The sequence below is a fragment of the Emys orbicularis genome, chromosome 6 (genome assembly GCF_028017835.1).
Source record: "Emys orbicularis isolate rEmyOrb1 chromosome 6, rEmyOrb1.hap1, whole genome shotgun sequence".
Lineage (NCBI taxonomy): Eukaryota > Metazoa > Chordata > Testudines > Emydidae > Emys > Emys orbicularis.
Genome location: NC_088688.1, coordinates 44,082,066 through 44,102,674, shown reverse-complemented (window position 1 = coordinate 44,102,674; position 20,609 = coordinate 44,082,066). Strand labels below are relative to the sequence as shown.

General features: G+C 40.3%; 1 protein-coding gene across 1 annotated transcript in view; it reads left to right on the top strand.

Moving 5' to 3' along the window:
- Positions 1–2,352: 2,352 nt before the first annotated feature.
- Positions 2,353–20,609, top strand: part of TENT2 (terminal nucleotidyltransferase 2) — a 75,535-nt gene continuing 57,278 nt past the window's right edge. The window contains exons 1-8 of the mRNA XM_065406097.1: positions 2,353–2,411; positions 11,399–11,590; positions 12,358–12,483; positions 14,625–14,874; positions 16,646–16,760; positions 16,866–16,957; positions 18,167–18,233; positions 19,693–19,762. Coding sequence (XP_065262169.1) covers positions 11,436–11,590; positions 12,358–12,483; positions 14,625–14,874; positions 16,646–16,760; positions 16,866–16,957; positions 18,167–18,233; positions 19,693–19,762 — 875 coding nt within the window. The 5' untranslated portion in view covers positions 2,353–2,411; positions 11,399–11,435. The remainder of the gene's footprint in view (positions 2,412–11,398; positions 11,591–12,357; positions 12,484–14,624; positions 14,875–16,645; positions 16,761–16,865; positions 16,958–18,166; positions 18,234–19,692; positions 19,763–20,609) is intronic.

Genomic DNA, 20,609 nt, shown 5'->3' with positions numbered 1-20,609 from the left:
ATATCACCTGTAGCAAAAAGAAAAAAAAAATCTCCATCATCCAGAAACAACCATAGATAAGTTTGTCATAAGAACCAGCAGATTACAAAAAGAGGTAATTGATGAAAAAATTGTCCGATTTGTTTATGCAACAAACTCTCCTTTCCATATGATTGAGAACCCACACTTCGTTAACATGGTTCAGTCATTAAGACCATGATACAGTCCACCCAACAGAGCAGATGTCGCAGGCAAATTGCTGGATAAAGTGTATGAAAGAGAAATTGAGCAGTGTGCAAAAGGTCTAGAGGGTGAAATTGTTAATCTGAGTCTTGATGGGTGGAGCAATGTCCACAATGATCCTGTGGTATATGCTTGTGTGACAACAGAAAAAGGGAATATCTTCCTTACAGAAACAATTGATACATCAGGAAATGCACACACAGCAGAATACTTACAAGGAGCAGCAGTAAAAGCTATAACAAACTGTGAAAAAAATCAAATGTCTAGTACACAGCTTGGTCACAGATAATGCTGCAAATGTATCCAAGATGAGAAGAAATTTAGAAGAGAGTGAAGAGAATCCCAAGATAATAACATATGGTTGCAGTGCTCATTTGATGCACCTCCAAGCCAAAGACTTCAGTTGTCCAGAAATAAAGGCTAGTAATGTTGAAATTGCAAAATACTTCCCTAACAACCACTTCGCAGCAGCTGCTCTGAAAAAAGTGGGAGGAACCAAGCTAACTCTCCCACAAGACGTACGATGGAACTCAGTAGTGGACTGTTTTGAGCACTATATCAAGAACTGGCCTAATCGGATGACAGTTTGTGAACAAAATTGTGAAAAAATAGATGGCACTGTCACAGCCAAAGTTCTCAACACTGCGCTTAAGAGAAATCTTGAACACATGCTGAGTACCCTGAAGCCTATTTCTGTAGCCTTGAACAAAATGCAGAGAAATAGCTGTTTTATTGCTGATGCTGTTGAAATTTGGAAGGAACTGAGTGAGATCTTAAAAAGAGAAACATGCAATGACAGAGTTAAATTACAAGCATAAAAAACCAAATGGGACAAGTACTATCATCTATTTTTTCACGATATTCATACTATAGAATTAGAATTTATAATCCCCATTCCATGAGATATTTTTGAGCTATAATGAATCTTAATTAAAACTATCTTTAGATAGGTTTTTTCCTCAAAAAGCATTTTATTTAAATCTGATTTTTTTTTTTTTTTATAAAAATCAGATTTTTTTTTTTAATCATTGATTTTTATCCCCCTAGTAGTGTGTGACTTACATCCGTGAGAGCAACGTAGTAGCCTAGACCGTTACAAAGTTTAGGTCGACATAAGCTGCCTTAGGCTGATCTAACTCTGTAGTGTAGACCAAGCCTTAGTCTGCAAAGTCTTTCAGTGCTAATCCATCAGTGAGTTCAGAAAACAAGATATCTGTAGTGCTATGTTTATACTTTCCAACCCTAGATACCAGGCCCTAAACTACCAGCTCTTCTCATCCCTTCCTCAAAAGTCTGTACACTAGAAGAGCAGCCACATCTGAAGCCCTTCCAAGGAGAATGGAAGTTAGGAAAGAGAAGAAAGTGTTTAGAGACAGGAACAGCCTAATTTTTAGTGCATGGAGAGGAAAATATTGTACTCTAAAGCGACAGTCCAAATGCAACCTGCCTACAGATTACACATTGCTACAGGACATGATTAGCTGCAAGGAGCTGTTCCCGTGCCCTCTTTCCCAGTTCCACCGCCTACGCTTGTGCCCTACAGCTTCCAGCAGCGTAGGCGGGATCATCTCAGCGGGGGGTCACCTCTTAAAGCACAAACTCTGTGTACCCCAAAAGTAAATGGCAACGCCCTGAAGTAAATTATCCTGATGCAACAGACCATTAACCCCATTGCCGCAGCATGAGGGCAGCGCCGCCTAGCGGCTGAGCTCGCACCGCAGCGAAGGTGGGTGACAGCCTCCAGGAGGCTCACGCCGGTGCAGCAGGAGTGGGGAGGGCTGTGCCCGCTCCCAGAGAGTTCGTCCCAGGACGAGGAAGGCCCCCAAAGGACTCGCTCGTCCCAGCGCCCACGGGCAGGGAACAGAAAAAAACGCCGCCGCCACTCGCATCTGTGTACCAGAGCCCCACGTCTTCTGCACGGGGGCGCTGCGCATGCGCACGGTGACCCCCGTGAGGCAGGGAATGGGAGGAGCGGAGAGCTCATGTCCTGCCGGCTCGTTCTGGATCCGGGTCAGAGGGCGGCTCTCAGCTGGGCAGCCCCTGGCCCGGTTGGCTTCCGGCGAACTCCTGCCGGCGCAAAGCAGAGCGACGCCCGCCGCTGACTGCCCGGGGCCGGCACGGCGCTGCGTCCTACGCGGGGCTGGCGAGGCCCCGGCTCCTCCGCTGCCCGTTCCTGCCCCCGGACTGGAGTAAGTGTCCCGGCCGGGGCGCGGGTGCCAGCCTCGGGGTCCTTTGCCCTGGGTGGCCGCGGGTGAATCGTTGCTCAGGACACAGGGGAGGGGCCAGGGCCCCGCGCTCCGCTTCCGCCCCCCACTCGCTGCTGGGACAGAGGTATTGCGCCTGGTGTGAGGGCCGGCAAGGCGCGGGGGGGCACTGGGGCACTGGAGGTGTGGGGGGATGTGTGGGGTACAGAGCTGGGAACTTTGGCACTGGGTGGGTGATAAGAACGGCCGTACTGGGTCAGGCCAAAGGTCCATCTAGCCCAATATCCTGTCTTCCCACAGTGGCTAATGGCAGATGCCTCATAGGGAATGAACAGAACAGGTAATCATCAAGTGATCCATCCCCTGTCCCCCATTCCCAGCTTCTGGCAAACAGAGGCTAGGGAGACTTCAGAGCATGGTTTTGCATCTCTGTCTATCCTGGCTAATAGCCATTGATGGGCCTATCCTCCATGAACTTATCTAGTTCTTTTTTGATCCCTGTTATAGTCTTGGCCTTCACAATGTCCTCTGGCAAGGAGTTCCACAGGTTGACTGAGCATTGTGTGAAAAAAAATACTTCCATTTGTTTGTTTTAAATCTGCTACCTATTGATTTTATTAGGGTGACCCTTAGTTCTTGTGTTATGAGAAGGAGTAAGTAATACTTCCTTATTTACTTTCTCCATACCAGTCATGATTTTTTGGGCCTTTATCATACCCATACAACTAATCATTTTTGTTGTCCTTTTTCCATACCTTTTCCAATTCCAATACATCTTTTTTTGAGATGGGGTGACCACATCTGCACTCACAGATGTATATAGAGGCAATATGATATTTTCTGTCTTATTATCTTTCCCTTTTCTAATGATTCCAAACATTGTTAGCTTTTTTTACACCACTATTTACCTCTCTGCATTCTGAAAACTGATCATTTATTCCTACCCTTTGTTTCCGATCTTTTAATCAGTTTCTGATCCATCAGAGGACTTTCCCTCTTATCCCATGACAGCTTACTTTGCATAAGATGTGTGGGGTACAGAGCTGGGCCCTGGGGTACAGAGCTGAGGGCACTGAAGGTTTGTGGCGGGGTAGGTGTGGGGTACAGTGCTGGGGTCGCCTAGGGCACTGGACGTGTGTGCAGAGATGTGTGGGGTACAGAGCTGGGGGCTTGGGCCCTGGAGGTGTGGGGGGTACAGAGCTAGGATGTACGGCTTGGGCAAAGGTACTGTTCTGTGGTGTGGGGGCTGGCAAGATATGGGGGGATGTGCTCGTGGCACTAGAGTACAGAACACTTGAGGGGTGTGTGTGGGGTGGGTTGTGGTGTAGTACAGAGCTGGGGGCTCAGGGGCACCAGGTGCAGGGCACTGGAGGCATATGTGTGGCATGCATGCTGGGGTCTGGAGGCACTAGGCCACAGCACACTGCAAATGCAAGTGGGACTCCACGGGGTTGGAAGCATGCGGTGTGTATATTGGTGCAGTTGTTGGTGAGCATGGAAACACAAAGGTGGGTATGTAATGTAACCGAAGCTTTACAAAATGGTTCCACAATTCTGCAGAGCACTGATGAAACAGACTGGAAATTCTACATTTAAATGAAATAACTGTTTTTAGTGACTTAAACATGAACTGAATAATGGGCTGAATCCAATAGCCCCGGTTCCATTTATTTTTATATATTATTCAACGTATTTTATGCTGTCCCCATATTTTTAGTTTTTATTATGCCAAAGATATTTGTATTGGCGGTACAGAACTGAATTGGAGAAGTTGTTGAAGAGAAATTAGAGGATTTTGGGGCAACTGGGTAGGGGATAGCTGGGACTTTTGGCACCTGGTAAGATGTTTATAATAGATTTATAGATTTCAGGCAAGAAGGGACCATTGTGATTATCTAGTCTGACTTCTTGTACAACACAAGCCATAGAATTTCCCCAATATAATTCCTAGACTAGATCTTTTAGAACAATATCCAATATTGATTTAAAAATCATCAGTGACCCTTGGTAAGTTGTTCCAATGGTTAATTACTCTCACTGTTAAAAATTTACTCCAGACTGGGGGAGCAAGGATTTCATTAGCCCTTTTGTGGCTCTTTTGGCCATAGCATTGCTGCAGGAGCTCATGTTCAGCTGATTATTCGCCATGGCCCCCAATCCTTTTCAGAGTCACTGCATCCCAGGAAAGAGTCCCCCATCCTGTAAGCATGGCCTACATTCTTTGTTCCTAGATGTACGTTTACTTTAGCCCTATGAAAATGCATATTGTTTGCTTGTGCCCAGTTTACCAGGCGATCCAGATTGCTCTATATCAGTGACCTGTCCTCTTAGTTATTTTCCACTCTCTCCATTTTTGTGTTAGCTATGAACTTTATCAGTGACTATTTCACATTTTCTTCCAGGTCATTAATAAAAATCTTACATAGTGTAGAGCCAAGAACTGATCCCTCTGTGGTCCTACTAAAAACACACTTCATGGATGACGATTCCCTGTTTACAAATACATTTTGAGACCTGTCAGTTAGTTTTTAATCTGTTTAATGTGTGCCATGTTAAAAAGAACTAGGTAGATATAAAATAATCAAATTTAATGTGGTACCAAGTCAAGCGCCTTGCAGAAGTCTAAGTATATTATGTCAACCCTATTACCTTTATCATCCTAGTTTGTAATCTCATCTAAAATAGATATCAAGTTATTTTGACAGAATCTATTTGCCATAATCCCATATTGATTGGCATTAATTATATTAGTTTCCTTTAATTCTTTATTAATCAAGTTCCAAATCAGCTGCTCCATTATCTTACCTAGGATCGATGTCCGACTGACAGGCCTACTAATAAATAAATAAATAATGGAGATATCCTATCTCCTAGAACTGGAAGGGACCTTGAAAGGTCATTGAGTCCAGCCCCCTGCCTTCACTAGCAGGACCAAGTACTGATTTTTGCCCCAGCTCCCTAAGTGGCCCCCTTAAGGATTGAACTCACAACCCTGGGTTTAGTAGGCCAATGCTCAAACCACTGAGCTATCCCTTGCCCATTCTGTTCACCCTTTTAAAATATTGGCATTGCATTAGCTTTCTTCCAATCTTCTGGCACTTCCCTGGTGTTCCAAGATTTCTTTAAGATCAACATTAACAGTCCAATAAACTCCTCATCCAATAAACTCCTCATCCAATTCTTTTAAAACTATTGGATGCAAGTTCTCCGGACCTGCTGATTTTAAAAATGTCCAACTTTAGTATCTGCTATTTAACATCCTCCTGAGATATGGAATGGAAAGAGAGTTATATGATATGAGTACATCATCTCTCTTTTTTCCCAAATACAAAACAGAAATATCTATTGAACATTTCTGCCTTTTCTGCATTATTGGTAATTCTACCATTTCCATTTAATAATTGACCAATACCATTGTTAGAATTTCTTTTGTTCCCAATATACTTTAAAAACTCTATCATCCTTAACTTTGCTGTCAATAGGTTTCTCTTGTGTCCCTTTGCTTCCTTTATCAATTTTCTATAAGTCCTAGCATCTGATTTATATTCAGAACTATCAGCTTCTCTTTTCTTCTAGTTGTTATATATTTTTATTTTTTATGGCTCTTTTCACTTTCCCTCTAAACCAGGCCATTTTTTTTAACCCAGATGGCCTTCTTTCTTGATTGTGGCTTTTGGGGCATCTAGTAAAGTATTCCTAAATAATTCCCAATTAACACTCACATGTTTCTGATTAAATTCTTCCTCCCAGATGATTTGACTCATAATTGTATTCAACTTTGTGAAATTGGCCCTTTTAAAGCACCAAGTATATATATTACTGGTCTGGACTTTATTCTGCTTGCACATTATAAATGTGACCAAGTCATGATCACTTGTACCTAAGTTACCATTAATTTTAAGTTCTGTGATCATTTCTTCATTATCTATCAAGATGAGGTCTAATATAGAGTTCCCCCATCTTGGATGAAACAATTTCTGAGCCAGGAAGTTGTCATCTACAATATTTAGAAATTCCAAAGATGTTTTGGTACTGGCAGCATGAGTCCTCCAGATTGAAATCCCCCATTATCAGTGCTTTTTTCTGTAAGTAGATAAGGAGCTAGTTATCTGGTTCCTTAGTGTGTTTTGTATCAAAGGGGTAGCCGTGTTAGTCTGGATCTGTAAAAGCAGCAAAGAGTCCTGTGGCACCTTATAGACTAATGGATGTATTGGAGCATGAGCTTTTGTGGGTGAATACCCACTTCTTCAGATGCTGCTTTTAGACTATCAGGTTTTTGAAGGGACCTTAGGAGGTCATCTAGTCCAACCCCCTGTTCAAAGCAGGACCAATCCCCAGACAGATTTTTGCCCCAGATCCCTAAATGGTCCCCTCAAGGATTGAACTCACAACCCTGGGTTTAGCAGGCCAATGCTCAAACCACTGAGCTATCCCCCCGTGTGTTTTGAAGTTCTGTAGCAGCCCCTAATTCCTCATTGTGTGCTTTAATTGTTAGGACATTGATCCATAAGCGTTCAAGATTATTTTCTTTTGAGTTATCAGTGACTTGGAAACAAGTACACCTCTACCCCGATATAATGCTGTCCTCGGTAGCCAAAAAATCTTACCGCGTTATAGGTGAAACCGCATTATATTGAACTTGCTTTGATTCGCCAGAGCGCGCAGCCCCCCTCCCCCCGGCCCCGGAGCGCTGCTTTACCGCGTTATATCCGAATTCGTGTTCTATCGGGTCGCATTATATTGGGGTAGAGATGTAATACAATTTTTTTACATAGAGCCAGGGCCGGCTCTAGGTTTTTTGCCGCCTCCGAGAGCGCAACTGCTGAAGCAAAACAAAACAACAACAACAACAAAAAGCACAACTGCCGCCCCCGGAAGGCCACCCCTGCAATTGTGCCGCCCCTTGTGCCTAGAGCCGTCCCTGCATAGAGCACCACTCCCACTCCCCTTTTGGCCACTTGATCCTTCCTACATAGGTTTTAACCATTGATTTTTAACCTTCAGTAAAGGGAATTATCCCACCAGATTTCAATTATACCAACTAGATCAAATTTATGCTCATAAATGAGAATTCCTCTTGTTTGTTACCCAGGCTCCTAACATTGGTGCATAGGCAATTAAAGAATTTCTTCTCTTCATGTCCTTTGGTTTCTTGATTAATTTTGTTCTCAACATCTTGATATTGTGTGGTGTGCTCAGACCGTCCCTCTTTTACCCTCCTCTTTTGTTATTAGTTTAACCACCTCCTGACTCCTCTAGCCAGCCAGCCCCTGAGAAGATTGGTCCCCGTTCTACTGAGCTGGAGGCCATCCAAACTTTATAGCTCCCTTTTCCCACAGCCAATGGACCCAGAACGCCTCCACCGAGCACCCCGAATCTCCACCCCATTGATCCTCGCCTCCTGCACTCAGACCTTTCTCCCTGCTGAGCCCCCATCCTCTGCACCTGGACCCCCTGGAAAGCCCCTCCCTCCTGCATCAGGACTCCCACTCCTGCACGCAGACCATCCCCCGCTGAGCCCCCTGCACTCGAACCCCCACCCCAATGAGCCCCTCACCCCACTGAGCCCCAGTCAGCTGCACCTGGAACTCCACCCCACCAAGCCCCATTCCCCCAGCACCTGGATTCCCTCCTGCCGAGCCTCATTCCCCCACAGCCTCCCTGCTTAACCCCAACGATCTTCACCTGGACCTCCCCGCAGAGTCCCATCCCCCCTGCACGCGGAACCCCCCAATGAGCTGCCTGCACCCAGATTGCCCCACACAGAACCCCCTCTCACCCCACACCTGGATTCCCCCACAGTAAGGGGGGAATTCTCCTTGGATTCTGCTGGGTTGAGCCTGTTTGTCCCATACCTGGATAGCGGGAGAGCTCTTTGTAGACAAGCTTGATTTTTCTTATAGGTTGGGCTGAGCAGTCATTCATACGTGTGTCCTGTACATCTCTCCGTTCCTTTGGAACAGCTGGATCTTGAGAGGTCTCTTCCACAGTTTCCGCGTTGAGGACCTGGTATCAATTGGAAACTCCTCTAGCTTTGTAGAATTCCTCTTGATCCTTGTCTTTCTGGTGGCCACAGCCTGCCCATGCTGGTCTCTCTCCAGCCATATAGAATGCTGCCGTGACCTTTTGCCTCTGGTGGTTACAAATTGCCAGGTCTTTTCTCTGTCTGTCTGTCTGTTTCTCTCTCTCTCTCGACTCCTTGGTGGCCAGCTCCTTGAACCTGGAGTACTGATATTGCCTGAATCTGGCTGTCTAGAATCCTTAGCTTCTCTGATTCTCAGTAGTGTCTCTAATTGCCCCTCCAATCCAAGTGGGTGTCATTTTAGGTTTGTCAGCTATGCATGTTAGGACTTGTCTGTATGGGGAAATCTACCAGCATTACCATGCTGCTGTAGTTATATTGGTATAAATCCCCATGTGGCAGTATGATGATGCTGGTAAATTTCCCCATTAAGACAAGCCCTTACTAAATGTTTCTACTAAGACAATCAGTAATGAAAATGAATTTAAATATTAACATAATTTTCAAGCTTAATGATAACTATCACCATTTGCACAAACTGAGCAGTTCATATCTCTGAGCCATGTGTTTAGGTTGTATTATGATTCAGGAAAATAACTGGTGCATTGATTTATACTAGGTTCATGGGTTTTTCACAACCATTTTTAAAAGAAAGTTTTTGGATTCTGAAGCACAGTTTTCTTGCAAAGGATGTATTCACTTCAGGTTTTGTCGCTGGGGGGGGGGGGGTCATGGAATACACAAGGACTTAGCGTATATGAAGGGATGTAGCTGGTGCTGGAAATGGGACTGGAGCAGTTTTTGTTTCTATGATATATGGTTTCTCTTTTCTTAAGCAATTGGGAAATTCCCATCGAGTTCCTTAATGGTTTAACTTTTTTTTTAGCATGAGCATATCAGTGTTGTGGGTGGCGCTTTTTTTTTTTTGGTGGGGTAGTGTTTATAAAATCAAGTTGACAACCTAAAAATGTGGAAATATCTAATTTTATTTCCAAATTATTTTTAGGCATTCCGATGAAAAAGGTTGTTTGTGCATAGGGATGTTTGTATAATCTTAACTCTTGCAGCCAGTGGGGCTACTTATGTGTTGGGATTTATGTGTTTGGGTTTAAGACCCTGAACATGAAACTGACTATAAAGAAAATTGAAAAAACTCACTGGCTTTCACTGCAGCAAAGAGAAATGTGAAAAGTAAACAGCAGTATGCAGTGATTAGCAAACTGGATTTGAAAATTCTTCTGAGTCAGCGTTAGTAACTTAAGAAAGGAAACTTGTTTATAATGTAAATTGAGTTTAAGAAGAAATGCTCAGGAACTTCTGTAGTACATTATAATTCTGTGTCTAATTTGTATTAAAGATGAAGTTTTTTAATGTCTGTTTTTTTCTCTTTTAATCCATCTGATTTTTCTGATTCTATACAATGTATGTAATTTTAAATGATACATTTTGGCATTTTCCTACATGGTGGCAAATGAAAATAGTAGGTTAGGTAAACTGTAACAGACTCACAAATGTTTGTCACAGTCAGCTGAAGCAATGTGTAATAAAAAAAAAATCAAACTTTTACTACTATTGCCTTAGAACAGTGGTTCTCAAACTTTTTTTTTTTTTTCACGGACCACTTGAAAATTGCCAACGGTCTCGGCAGACCACTTCATGATTTTTCCAAATGTTGTTTGTACCGTTAGCTAACTATTGTAAAGCGCTTTGGATAAAAGCGCTATATATATTAAAAAAAAAAAAGCTTAATTATAATAAATGTTTTTTGTTCTACAAATAAAAGCGCACAACTCATATTTTAATATCAGGAGTCTTACCTTTCTAATGCGATGGATGTGCCCTCTCTCCCCTGCTGCGGCAGCGCCTGAGCGGGGGCTGGGAAGGCGGTGGGGGGGTGTCTCTCCCCCTGCCACAGCAGCCACAGAGCTGAGGCTGGGAAGGAGGGCCGTCTCTCCCCAGCAGCCGCAGCCCTGGAGCTGGGAAAAGTCGCCTCTTTCTCTGGCCGCCGGAGCCCTGCACGTCCCAAATTCTCCCCCACCCCCTCATCTCACCCCACTGTCCCCTCCCACCTACCCTCTATTCCCCCCCAAGGCCGCCACTTCACCTTACATGTGTGTCTCCTCCAGGGTCCAGGCATCTAATTAGTGGAGCCACGCCTGCGCGGCTCCACTAATTAGGTGGGTGGCCCTTCATTCTCTTGTGTGCGGCCGCCCATGCACGCACCTTAGAGGGAACTATCCGCGGACCACCTGAATGGAGCTCACATACCACTGGTGGTCCACGGACCACAGTTTGAGAACCTCTGCCTTAGAACTCTATCCTGTAAACATGCATATGAGTAACTTTATGCATGTGAATAGTTCCACTGAACTCAGTTATATTGTTGAAACTGAAATCATTTTAAAACTCTAAATTACATTTCACCATTAATGTTGGCTGCTTACTTTTTGCATATTATTCATCTTGAACACGATAATATACTAGTTTTGTTTTATTTTATGGTCCGTTGCACCTTCTGGTTCTTATGTCGTAACTGAGTACTTTTTTGTTTCTTTTGGAGTATTGCCTAGAAATGTTTAACTCCAAGTAGACTATTTACATGGAAATCAATTTTCAACAAGACAGTGGAAACGCCTACCTTAGGTTTTATAAAACATTTTAAACAAAAATTAGATATGGGGAATTAATCAAAATTTCCCTTTAAAAGAATTTGCTAAATCAAGGTAACTACTTGTTAAAATGATTTTGTTTTACACAGTGTCTTCTCAGAGGTGATAAAATACCCATAGGATAAGGCTGAGAAAATCTAAGGTGACTTCTAGGAATCTGTTTGATTATTCTAGTTGTTCAGTGGCAAAATAGTTAAATTAATGCATGATTTGAAAAGAAGTACATAATTAGTATTTTGTTAGCTGCCTAATTTCAGGATTTTTTTAAAATGTTGATCTAGGTAGAAGAATACATGTTCACTTTCAGTGAAGAAGAGCATGTTCCCAAATTCCTCCAACTTGGGTCGTCCACCCTTTCTTCCAAAACATCAGCAGCACAATAATTTCTTCAATGAGCTTCCTCTGAACATACCACCCACTCTTCTCTCTCATCAGCAAATTGTTGATGCTCGGTTCAACTTTCAGAATGCAGCGTAAGTACAGTAGAATTTCAGAGTGGGAAATGGTTCCTGAAAGGCCTGAGCTTTTTTTTTTTTTTTTAAAACTGATCTCGGTTGGAGGGAGGAATCAAATGAAGCTAATTCTCAGAGAATTAACAAATGTCACTGTCAAATCAGGCCCAAAATTTATCTTCCTTTGAAGGAAAGTAATTTCTATTTATCACTGGAAGGATATATTTTTCCAATATTTTATACTTTGGCATAAAAAATATTTTAATTTTGTTTAGAAATTTATCAATTTCTAAACATGGATTTGCATTACCTCTCTTGGTGGCCTGCATATTCCATTACTGTTCAGTGGTGGATGAAATACACACCAGCGCAATACATGATGCATCACAGCAGTGGGAGCTAGTAATCCACAGTGGGTCTTTGAGGATCTTAAATTGAGAATGGGTGGGGGTGGAGAGTCAACGGAGGAGATGAATAAGGGAAAGGAACATTTGGCTGAGGTTAAGTTTTAAAGCATGAATGTTCTCTTGAGAAATTCATGTTAACACTAAGTGTTGTTTTTGAGTGAGTTTGCAAAGTTCCTTTTGTATTTGTACTCTGCACAGTGACTACCTCATTTTTTTCTTCTAGTCAATTTCATCCTGTGAAAAGTATTCTCCTCCTCCCCCTTTCAAATATAAAGAATAGACATACTACTTCTAACAAATAGGTTATAGTTGGGGTTTTCTGCTTAATTTTTTTGTTGAAAAGTGTAAAAAAATATTCTGAATAATAATTGTGTACTGCAGTCTTTCTAGAGCTCTCTTGAGTGGGAACCTTTCAACTATTCCAGCTGTTTCGCCACAGCCATTGACGTATGGAAATGGCAGCTCAGGACCTACATCAGCTGCCCCCACATTATTCCGAGGCAGGAAGTAAGTATTTGTTAGTATATAATTACTTATGCTTGTAATGCACAAAAAGGTGATTTTCTGAGAGACTTGATGGTGAGATCAATTTGCAATTTTTATTTAAAATTGTCTAGAATCAGGAATATTGAATAAGAAGTTTCTGATCAAGTAGGTCCAAGTGCATGCATAGCAGCATTTTTAAGCATTCATACACCTGCTTGTGACAATATTAGCTGTAGTAGAAAAGTGCTTGGCATATACTGCTCTTTTATTTCCTTTTCAATTACTAGTGGCCCCTCCGCCATCTGACTTGCAAATCAGGGCCCTGATTCTGTATAAACAAACACACACATGTGTTTAACTTGAAGTAGATTAGTGTCAGTAATTTGATTAAAAATTATGAGGAAGTAAAAATTCAAGTTGAGTAAAACTGCTTTTTCAATGTACATTGTATGGAGATTATGATGTTTCTGTGACATAGAAAACAGGAAGTTTGCAGTTTGTTTGCCTCTGCATCTGAGAGCGTGTTTGAAGTACAGTATTAATTAAATTTAGCCTTTATAACTTTTATTTTATTTTTATATATATATATAAAAACAAGTAAGATTCTTTCTTTTTGGAATTTTGTAAGCAAGTTGTGGCTATTCTACAATAAACAAACAAACTTACACTTAACTTTGTGTCCCTCTCAGTTGTCTTAGGTTTTTCTGAAAGGGAAATTCCAGATGGAAACTGGGTTTTACTCAGTGTTGTGTCAAGCTGGATTTAGATGGAAATTGGAATTCAAGTAAATGTGCAAAAATAGGATACATAAGGAAAAAATAATCAAAACATGTTTTTGCATTTAAACTGATTATTTATTAAACAAAGGAAGCATTAACTGTAGCTAACAAATTGACAGATTTAAAAATCTGGCCATGGTGACCAGAAGCAAAGGTATTTAGGTGTCTAAAAATGCAGATAGACACCTTTTGAAAATCCCTTTGGCAAACATCTGCATCTGTAGGTGTCTAAATATCTTTGAAAATCTGTCCCCATGTCCTTTGTTTTTAGAATTTGTATATCTCATCCTCTTCCACCTGATTTTTACTCATAGATTGGAAGAGGAAATCAACATATCTGTTTTTAAAATTCCCAATCAGTTTCTCAAATTTCAAATTTTTATTTTAAACAGGTTTATTTTTTTAAAAGAAAAGTTCGTTCATGGTGCATTTTTGTAAAGAATAAATATACTTTTCTTTTATATTCATGTTTTCTTTGTATACAAAACTAGAGCATCCTCTTCTGTACGACAGCTGTTTGAAAGTAAAATGTATAGACTCTAACATCTAATACAGCTTTATCACAATGGGAGTTTGAAATGCCAAGACGAATGTAAGACCACAACATCACATCATAAAGTATATTTAGATTTCTAAAGCTAATAAGATCATGCTCAATTATATTGTTTGTGTTTGAAACGGACACGTTAACTTTGAGCCACATTGATGAATGCATTAAACTATAAATATTTGCCAAATGAATAGTGGTTCTTTTTTGCCCAGATTACACATTTTACTGTCTGTACAATCTAAACCTACACAGACAAATTCTACATTTTGAGTGGCTATTGTGGTAAGTTTCTTTCTTTCTCCCCTTCCCACCCTTGAATTTATCAAATTTGTCACTGGGTATACATACTGGACACAACTTTTCACTGCACCAATGTTGATGTAATTTACAAACTCACACTTTTCAGTAGTGAGTATTTCAGAAAAAAAAGTATAGTATTTTCATAAAAATAGTCTGACCAGACTTCAGCTTGGTTAGTTATATTTTTGCCTAACCAAATTCACCATTTAGTTTCAGTTGATGATGGTATTCATTTTACTGTTGTATAATGTAAATTGTGCCACTAAGCAGCTGATGGTGCATTGCACTTCAGAGTTGACTGCACTTCAGCGGCTATCCATTCTCTTATGTTCTCCATTCAAGATTTTGATTTACTTAGTATCTAGGATGGGCGTACCTTTTTGTTTTTTTAAAAAAACTTGGTTTTGCTGAAATATTCACTGTAATTAACTGTTAGTATTTGTACTTCAGGCTCTACTTTAAGTAATTCATTATTGGATGTTGGTACATGTTTAAATTACAAACTGGAGGGATACTGTCTTTGTTTTTTGCAGGAGGCTAAGTGAACAAAATGTTCCTTATGATGTCAAACGTCAGCGGTTTCATTCACCTCATTGTGAGTCAACTCTAGTTAACCAAACAGTGCCTTTACCAGAAGAACGCAGATACTCATTCCCCGGATCAATTCCTTCACCATTGTTTCATGCACATTACATACCAGATTTGACTGGATGTGTTCCACCTTTGCGAGATGCTCCATTTCCAGACCCTATAGAAACCACGCTCCCTGTGGCCAAAGATAAGGTAATGCTAACACAGGCCTGAGTTTTACTTTCTTCTTGTGAGATGTTCATATTTTATCATTTATATGAAAAAAGTGTAAAGAAAACATTTAATGCTAGTGATTTTTCTTAAGTATTAAAGGTAAGACACCACTCTGTTTTAAAAAGGGTTACCTAGGGAGATGGTGGAATCTCCATCCTTAGAGGTTTTTAAGGCCTGGCTTGACAAAGCCCAGGCTGGAATGATTTAGTTGGGTTTGGTCCTGCTTTGAGCAGGGGGTTGGACTGGATGACCTCCTGAGGTCTCTTTCAACTCTAATCGTCTATGATCTATTAACAAATTTAAATGAGCTAGTTATACTACTACTTGTCACTTGCATGATGCTTTTACAGAGCACTTACAAACATTAACTAATTTAAGTCTGTTCTCCAGCTAGTAGGGAGACCCTTGTCTCTCAGGTTGCCAAGAAAACTTTTTTTGGGATTCTATGGCAGCATCTGCCGCTGGGTTTAACAAACATGGCTGCTGGGGTGTGTTCTTGCAAGGGGCAGAGAATGTCTCTAGCTCAACGCTACCTCCCTGTTTTCTTCCTACATGTGGATCTCATGAAATCTGCATATGGGTCAGGCAGAGTGCAAATCATAGGGGTCTCCATTTGTTGCATCACCTGTGAAACAGCAGAGATAGGACTAATAAGGAAAAAGACCAGTAGCATGGGAGATGGCTCCCTTTGTAGTGTAATGAGAGAGCTGTAGAGAAGCCTCTCTACCCAAACCGGGAGGAAGTGAGGGAGAATTTATCATTCCAGTTCTGGGGATGTGTAAGGGAGGAAAAAGCTCTTTTTGCTGTATCCTGCATTTTCTAGGATGTGTGGGAGGAGGGGCATAGTGGATATAATCAGAGCCGGTGGTAGGCATAAGCAGACTAAGCAATTGCTTAGGGTCCCGAGCAGCTCAAGGGTGCCACCTATTCACTTTTCAGTATGTGTTTGGGGGTGGCAAAAATATTCCTGCTTAGGGCCCCCAGTGAGCTAGCACCACCTCTGGATATAATGTTTTCAGAGCCACAAAATAAGAACAAAGCCTGCTGCAGCCTTTTCTTTTGAAATTGAAAGACTGTAGTGCATTATGTAACAAATAACAGGGAAGTGCCATGTTAGAATTTTCATTTTTAATAAGGTCAAGAATATATTTTAATAAGGTCTTGTTATACTACTGTGAAAATATTTACCTCAAGATGATGATGATTATTATAATGCATAGCTATACAGTAGATTAAGAAAAACTAATTATGCTTGTTTCCAAATAAAACCAGAATTTTTCTGCCAGATAGCTAGTGTCTTGATTTTTCCTCTCATGCAAACTGTCTTCAAAACAGTTTTTTTTAATATTTGTTTTTTTCCTGACATTGATAACTTTAAATTTCCTATTTGTTTGAGTCAGTAGAAAATATTTGTAGCCTTTAGGGCTGCTCTTTGCTTGGAAGGTTGCAGATATTGCCTGGCTGAAGATGGAAATTGGCCTGCTGTGGATAGATAGCCTCTCTCCACATGTTGGCCAAATCAGTCTTGTGTGGGTGATTAAGGTGAATTTGAGCTGGATAAGGCTCTAAGAGTGAATAGACTTTGGAAGCTAATATAGACATATATATTATATGTATGTTATTGCCTCTTAATTATGATGTATTCTGTCTTCCGTTTTTCATATAACTGTATTTTTCACAGGAATTTTTCACCCATTATCTGTATTTTTTGCCCATTATAAAAGTTTTTTTTGTGGGGGGGGGTGTTAAGTTAAGTCAACAGGTTCTGGAGTTGTTTCAAGCGTGTCAGCAACAAACCTGCGACTTGAACAAAAAAGAGCTCTGCCGAACGGAACTCCAGAAGGAAATTCAGCGAATTTTTCCACGTATGTTATTTTAGGCTTTTAGTACATATTTGAATATTCAGATACATGATTTTGTTCGAGCTAAGAAAAGTCCTCAAGCTTCATTCTATGGTTCTGTTGCTACAGAGAGCAGACTCTTCTTGGTTGGATCCTCACTGAATGGATTTGGTACTCGTAGCAGTGATGGTGACCTGTGCCTGGTGGTTAAAGAGGAGCCAGTAAGTTGCTTTAAAAAACATGTTAAAATGGGAAGACTGTTCATACAGTGAACTCTGTAATAAAGCAAATTGTCCCTTTCAAGATATTACCTTGAAAAATGTGGTTTTTGTTTAGTGGATTGTCTGTTTTTGGAATCCACCCATGTAAGAAATTGAGAGGTGTATACAGGGGGTGTCAAAACCTTCTATTTAACAATTATATTTCACATTGCTAGAGCTTTGATCTGTGGCTCTCAGAATACTTTACAAATCTTAATATAGCTTCATGCAACAGCCCTGTAAAGTAATTATCTTAATTTTACAAATGGGCAGAACTGAAACACAGAGGGATGAGTTAGTTGCCCAAGGTCACGCTGGGAAATCTGTGACACAGCTGGGAATACAACCCAAGTATCCTGTTTCCCAGTTCTGTGCTCTTCTTCCTTTTTTTAAAGGCACAAGACTGATAGTTCTAATAAGTAATGTTTTTTTCTTAGTTGCCACATCAAGTAAGGCAGAAATAGCGAATATTGCTATACCTTCCATGTCTTAGATTTTTCAATATGCGTACTTTACTTCAATAGGAAAAAAGTTCTCAAAGGTGAAAATGACTTAAAGTCCAGGTTACATATAGTGGTGACAGCTATTTGCATTATTATGAGACAGCAAAGACAAACTTTCCGTGATACAAAATCCTATTGAGAAAAAAACAGAGAATGTGAACTTTTTAAGAGGGAATAGAGACTCAGTAATTTTACTGAGTTGCCACAGTAAGAAAACTTATTATGCAATATATCATCACTAAAATGTACTTATTGTACTTTACTACATATAGTGAGAGGAAACTAAATACAGGGAACTGTGTTAAGTTCAGAGAAAAGGAATAGTAAAACTAAGTCTTAAGTAGAGGATTCTGGAGTATTCTTGTAAGTAACACCAATTAAAGCGAAGGTTGCAAAACTCCAGTTTCTTCAGATATGGGTTAGCTTCCTGTCATAGTTGTTCTCTGGTGTGACTATGATGCATAATAAGCAGTACTCAGTATGAAATATTTTAGCTGTTGCTAAAGAAAATATTATGAAGGCTTTGATAAACTTCCTGAATGCTGATAGGTTTTTACATGCTCATCTCCTAAAATATCAGATTTTTTCCATTCACTGTAAATATTGTACAAGTAGGGAAAGAGAAAGTCACGTACTTATGTTCTGTATCTTAAATTTCATATTTCAGGTAAATCAGAAGACTGAAGCAAGGCATATACTCAGCTTAGTCCAAAAACTCTTCTGTACTAAACTTTGTAAGTCTCAGACAATTGGTAACAGTGTTTGTAATTCTGGAGGCAAAATGGATAGTTCATTAAAGCTACCTTTATATGTGTATGTTGTCTAGATTCCAATCATGTGGGATAAAAATATCACATAATATACAGTATCTTATCAGAAGGGGTAAGTGGTACAGAAGTTGGAAAGGCCTTTGCAGATTCTAAAATCAGATAGACATGACTTTTTAAATTTCACTGGGAAGATTATTTTTAATAAACTAATATTCCCCTCTAGTGCTTGCAACCCAAACCTTATATCTTTAGGTTACTGAGAACCTGACTGTAAACATGATGATAAACTGCTTAATCTATATTCACTACTTTGAGAGAAATACAAAATAGTATTATAGTGAGGAGTAAGTTAATTTAATGTGGTCTTATTTTCCTTATACTTTCTACTTCTGGCTTAATTTACAGTAGTGAAAAGGGAAAATAAAATGTTATGTGTCTGATACAGAAAGCATGCAAAGTTCAAGTGGTCCCAAATTTTGCTAACATAGTGAAGACTATTAAAAGCTCTGTTCCCTGATGGTTCTCCATAATGGTTAAGCTCCTTTGGACTCCGCTTTTCTCTCTCTGTCTCTCCTGATTATCGCTGAGTGAGATATGCCTCTGGGAAGATATGTCCTAGCTCCCGAAAAACAAAGTGCAGGTGTGGTCCATCCCCCCTCATACCCTTTGATGGAAAGAGTTGTCCTAATTACAAAAATAACAATAATTTGTCTTCTATGTTGATAGAATGCTAGGGAACATCTTTCTTAGAACAGAGTCAATTAACCAAATTAACAGTTCCTGCCGAGAGTTTTAAGTACAGTATGTATGTATAATAAAGATACAATTCTTGCGTTAAGACAAAATCAAAGTACTAATCTAACAAAATGTAGATTAAAAAATCCTAAGTACTAAGGCAAATGATTAAAAATTAGACAGGCTAGTTACATCTCACACCCACAGCTCAGTGCTAGTCTGTTTTGCTGTATATCAGCAGACTGTGGGTCTGGCTTCCAAGTTTTAGGTCTGGTTTTGTACCTCTTACAAAGTAAATAGCACTAATATAAGCAGTTTCATTGACTTTGATGGTCCTTTTCATGTGAGCAAGGACTATTCAATGTAGCATTTGAAGAATTGTTCTCTTTAGGATTAATCTGCTTATAGCTCATGTCCCATTGAATAACCTTCCACCAATGGTTTTTTCACAGTAGAAATGAAGTTAACTTTAATTTTTTCTTATCACCTAGATTGTATTTTAGTTAGTAGTTCTTCTAGGTTTACTGCAAAAGTTCATATTGGACTTCATTAAATCACTTTAGCTAAGTTCACTAGTCAGCTCCTATTTACTAAATGTGAACAATTTGACTTCCACTTTAGGATCCAGTTTTCTTACAGTCAGCATCTTGCCTGACAGTTCACTGAATATATTTTTCCTCCCTTTCAGCAAACTACATTGAAAGACCTCAGCTGATTCGAGCAAAAGTGCCAATAGTGAAGTTCAGGGATAAAGTCAGGCAAGTACCTTAAATTAACATCCTTTCTTAGGCCTGATAGAGTAAAGTTCTTAAACATGTACTTTGCACTTGAGTAGTCCCATTAAAATCATGCTTCTTCTTTGTGACATGTACTGTAGTCAGATCATAGATCTTGTCAGCTAGCGCAGTGATAATGTCAGCTTATCTCCTTCCTGGCCTTAAGCAATTCTCGCAACTGGAGTGGCTGAGTTTTTATGATGTGAATAAATAGCAGCACCACATCACATATCATGTACACAGCGTTTTGTCTCTTAAAGGCCTTAGTTAATAGTAGATCTGGGCGAGAACCTTTTCTCATCCTGCAAACATTTTTGAGATTTTGAAAAATTTCCAGTTCCACATTGGGACATATCAGAGACCTTTTGAAATCTTTTGTGAAAAATCAGTGAGCGCTCCCACCCCAGAATAGCTAGTATTCCTGTGGTTAGGGGGCTCACCTAGGAAGTGGATATTCAGGTTCAAGTCATTCCAGGTGAATATTCTAACTACAGAGACAGAGAATCGAACTCTATCTCTGATCTATTGAATATTTACTTATTTATGCAAAGTGGAATAGGTCAAACAGAAGAGAGTGAGTCATCCACTACAGAGTAGTAAATAGCCTGGTAGCTAGAACATTCGCCTGGGATGTGGAAGACCCATGTTTAAGCCCGTGCCCCAAATCAGGCAGAGCAGAAACTAGAACCTGTACATCCGACTTCCCAGGTGAGGGCCGTAACGACTGGGCTATTCTGAGGTGGGGGGTGGTTTCTAGTTTTGACCTGAGGCATCTTTCCCACCAAAAGTGTAGTTGCTGGTGCAGTCCTGCAAAAATTGGCATTTTTCC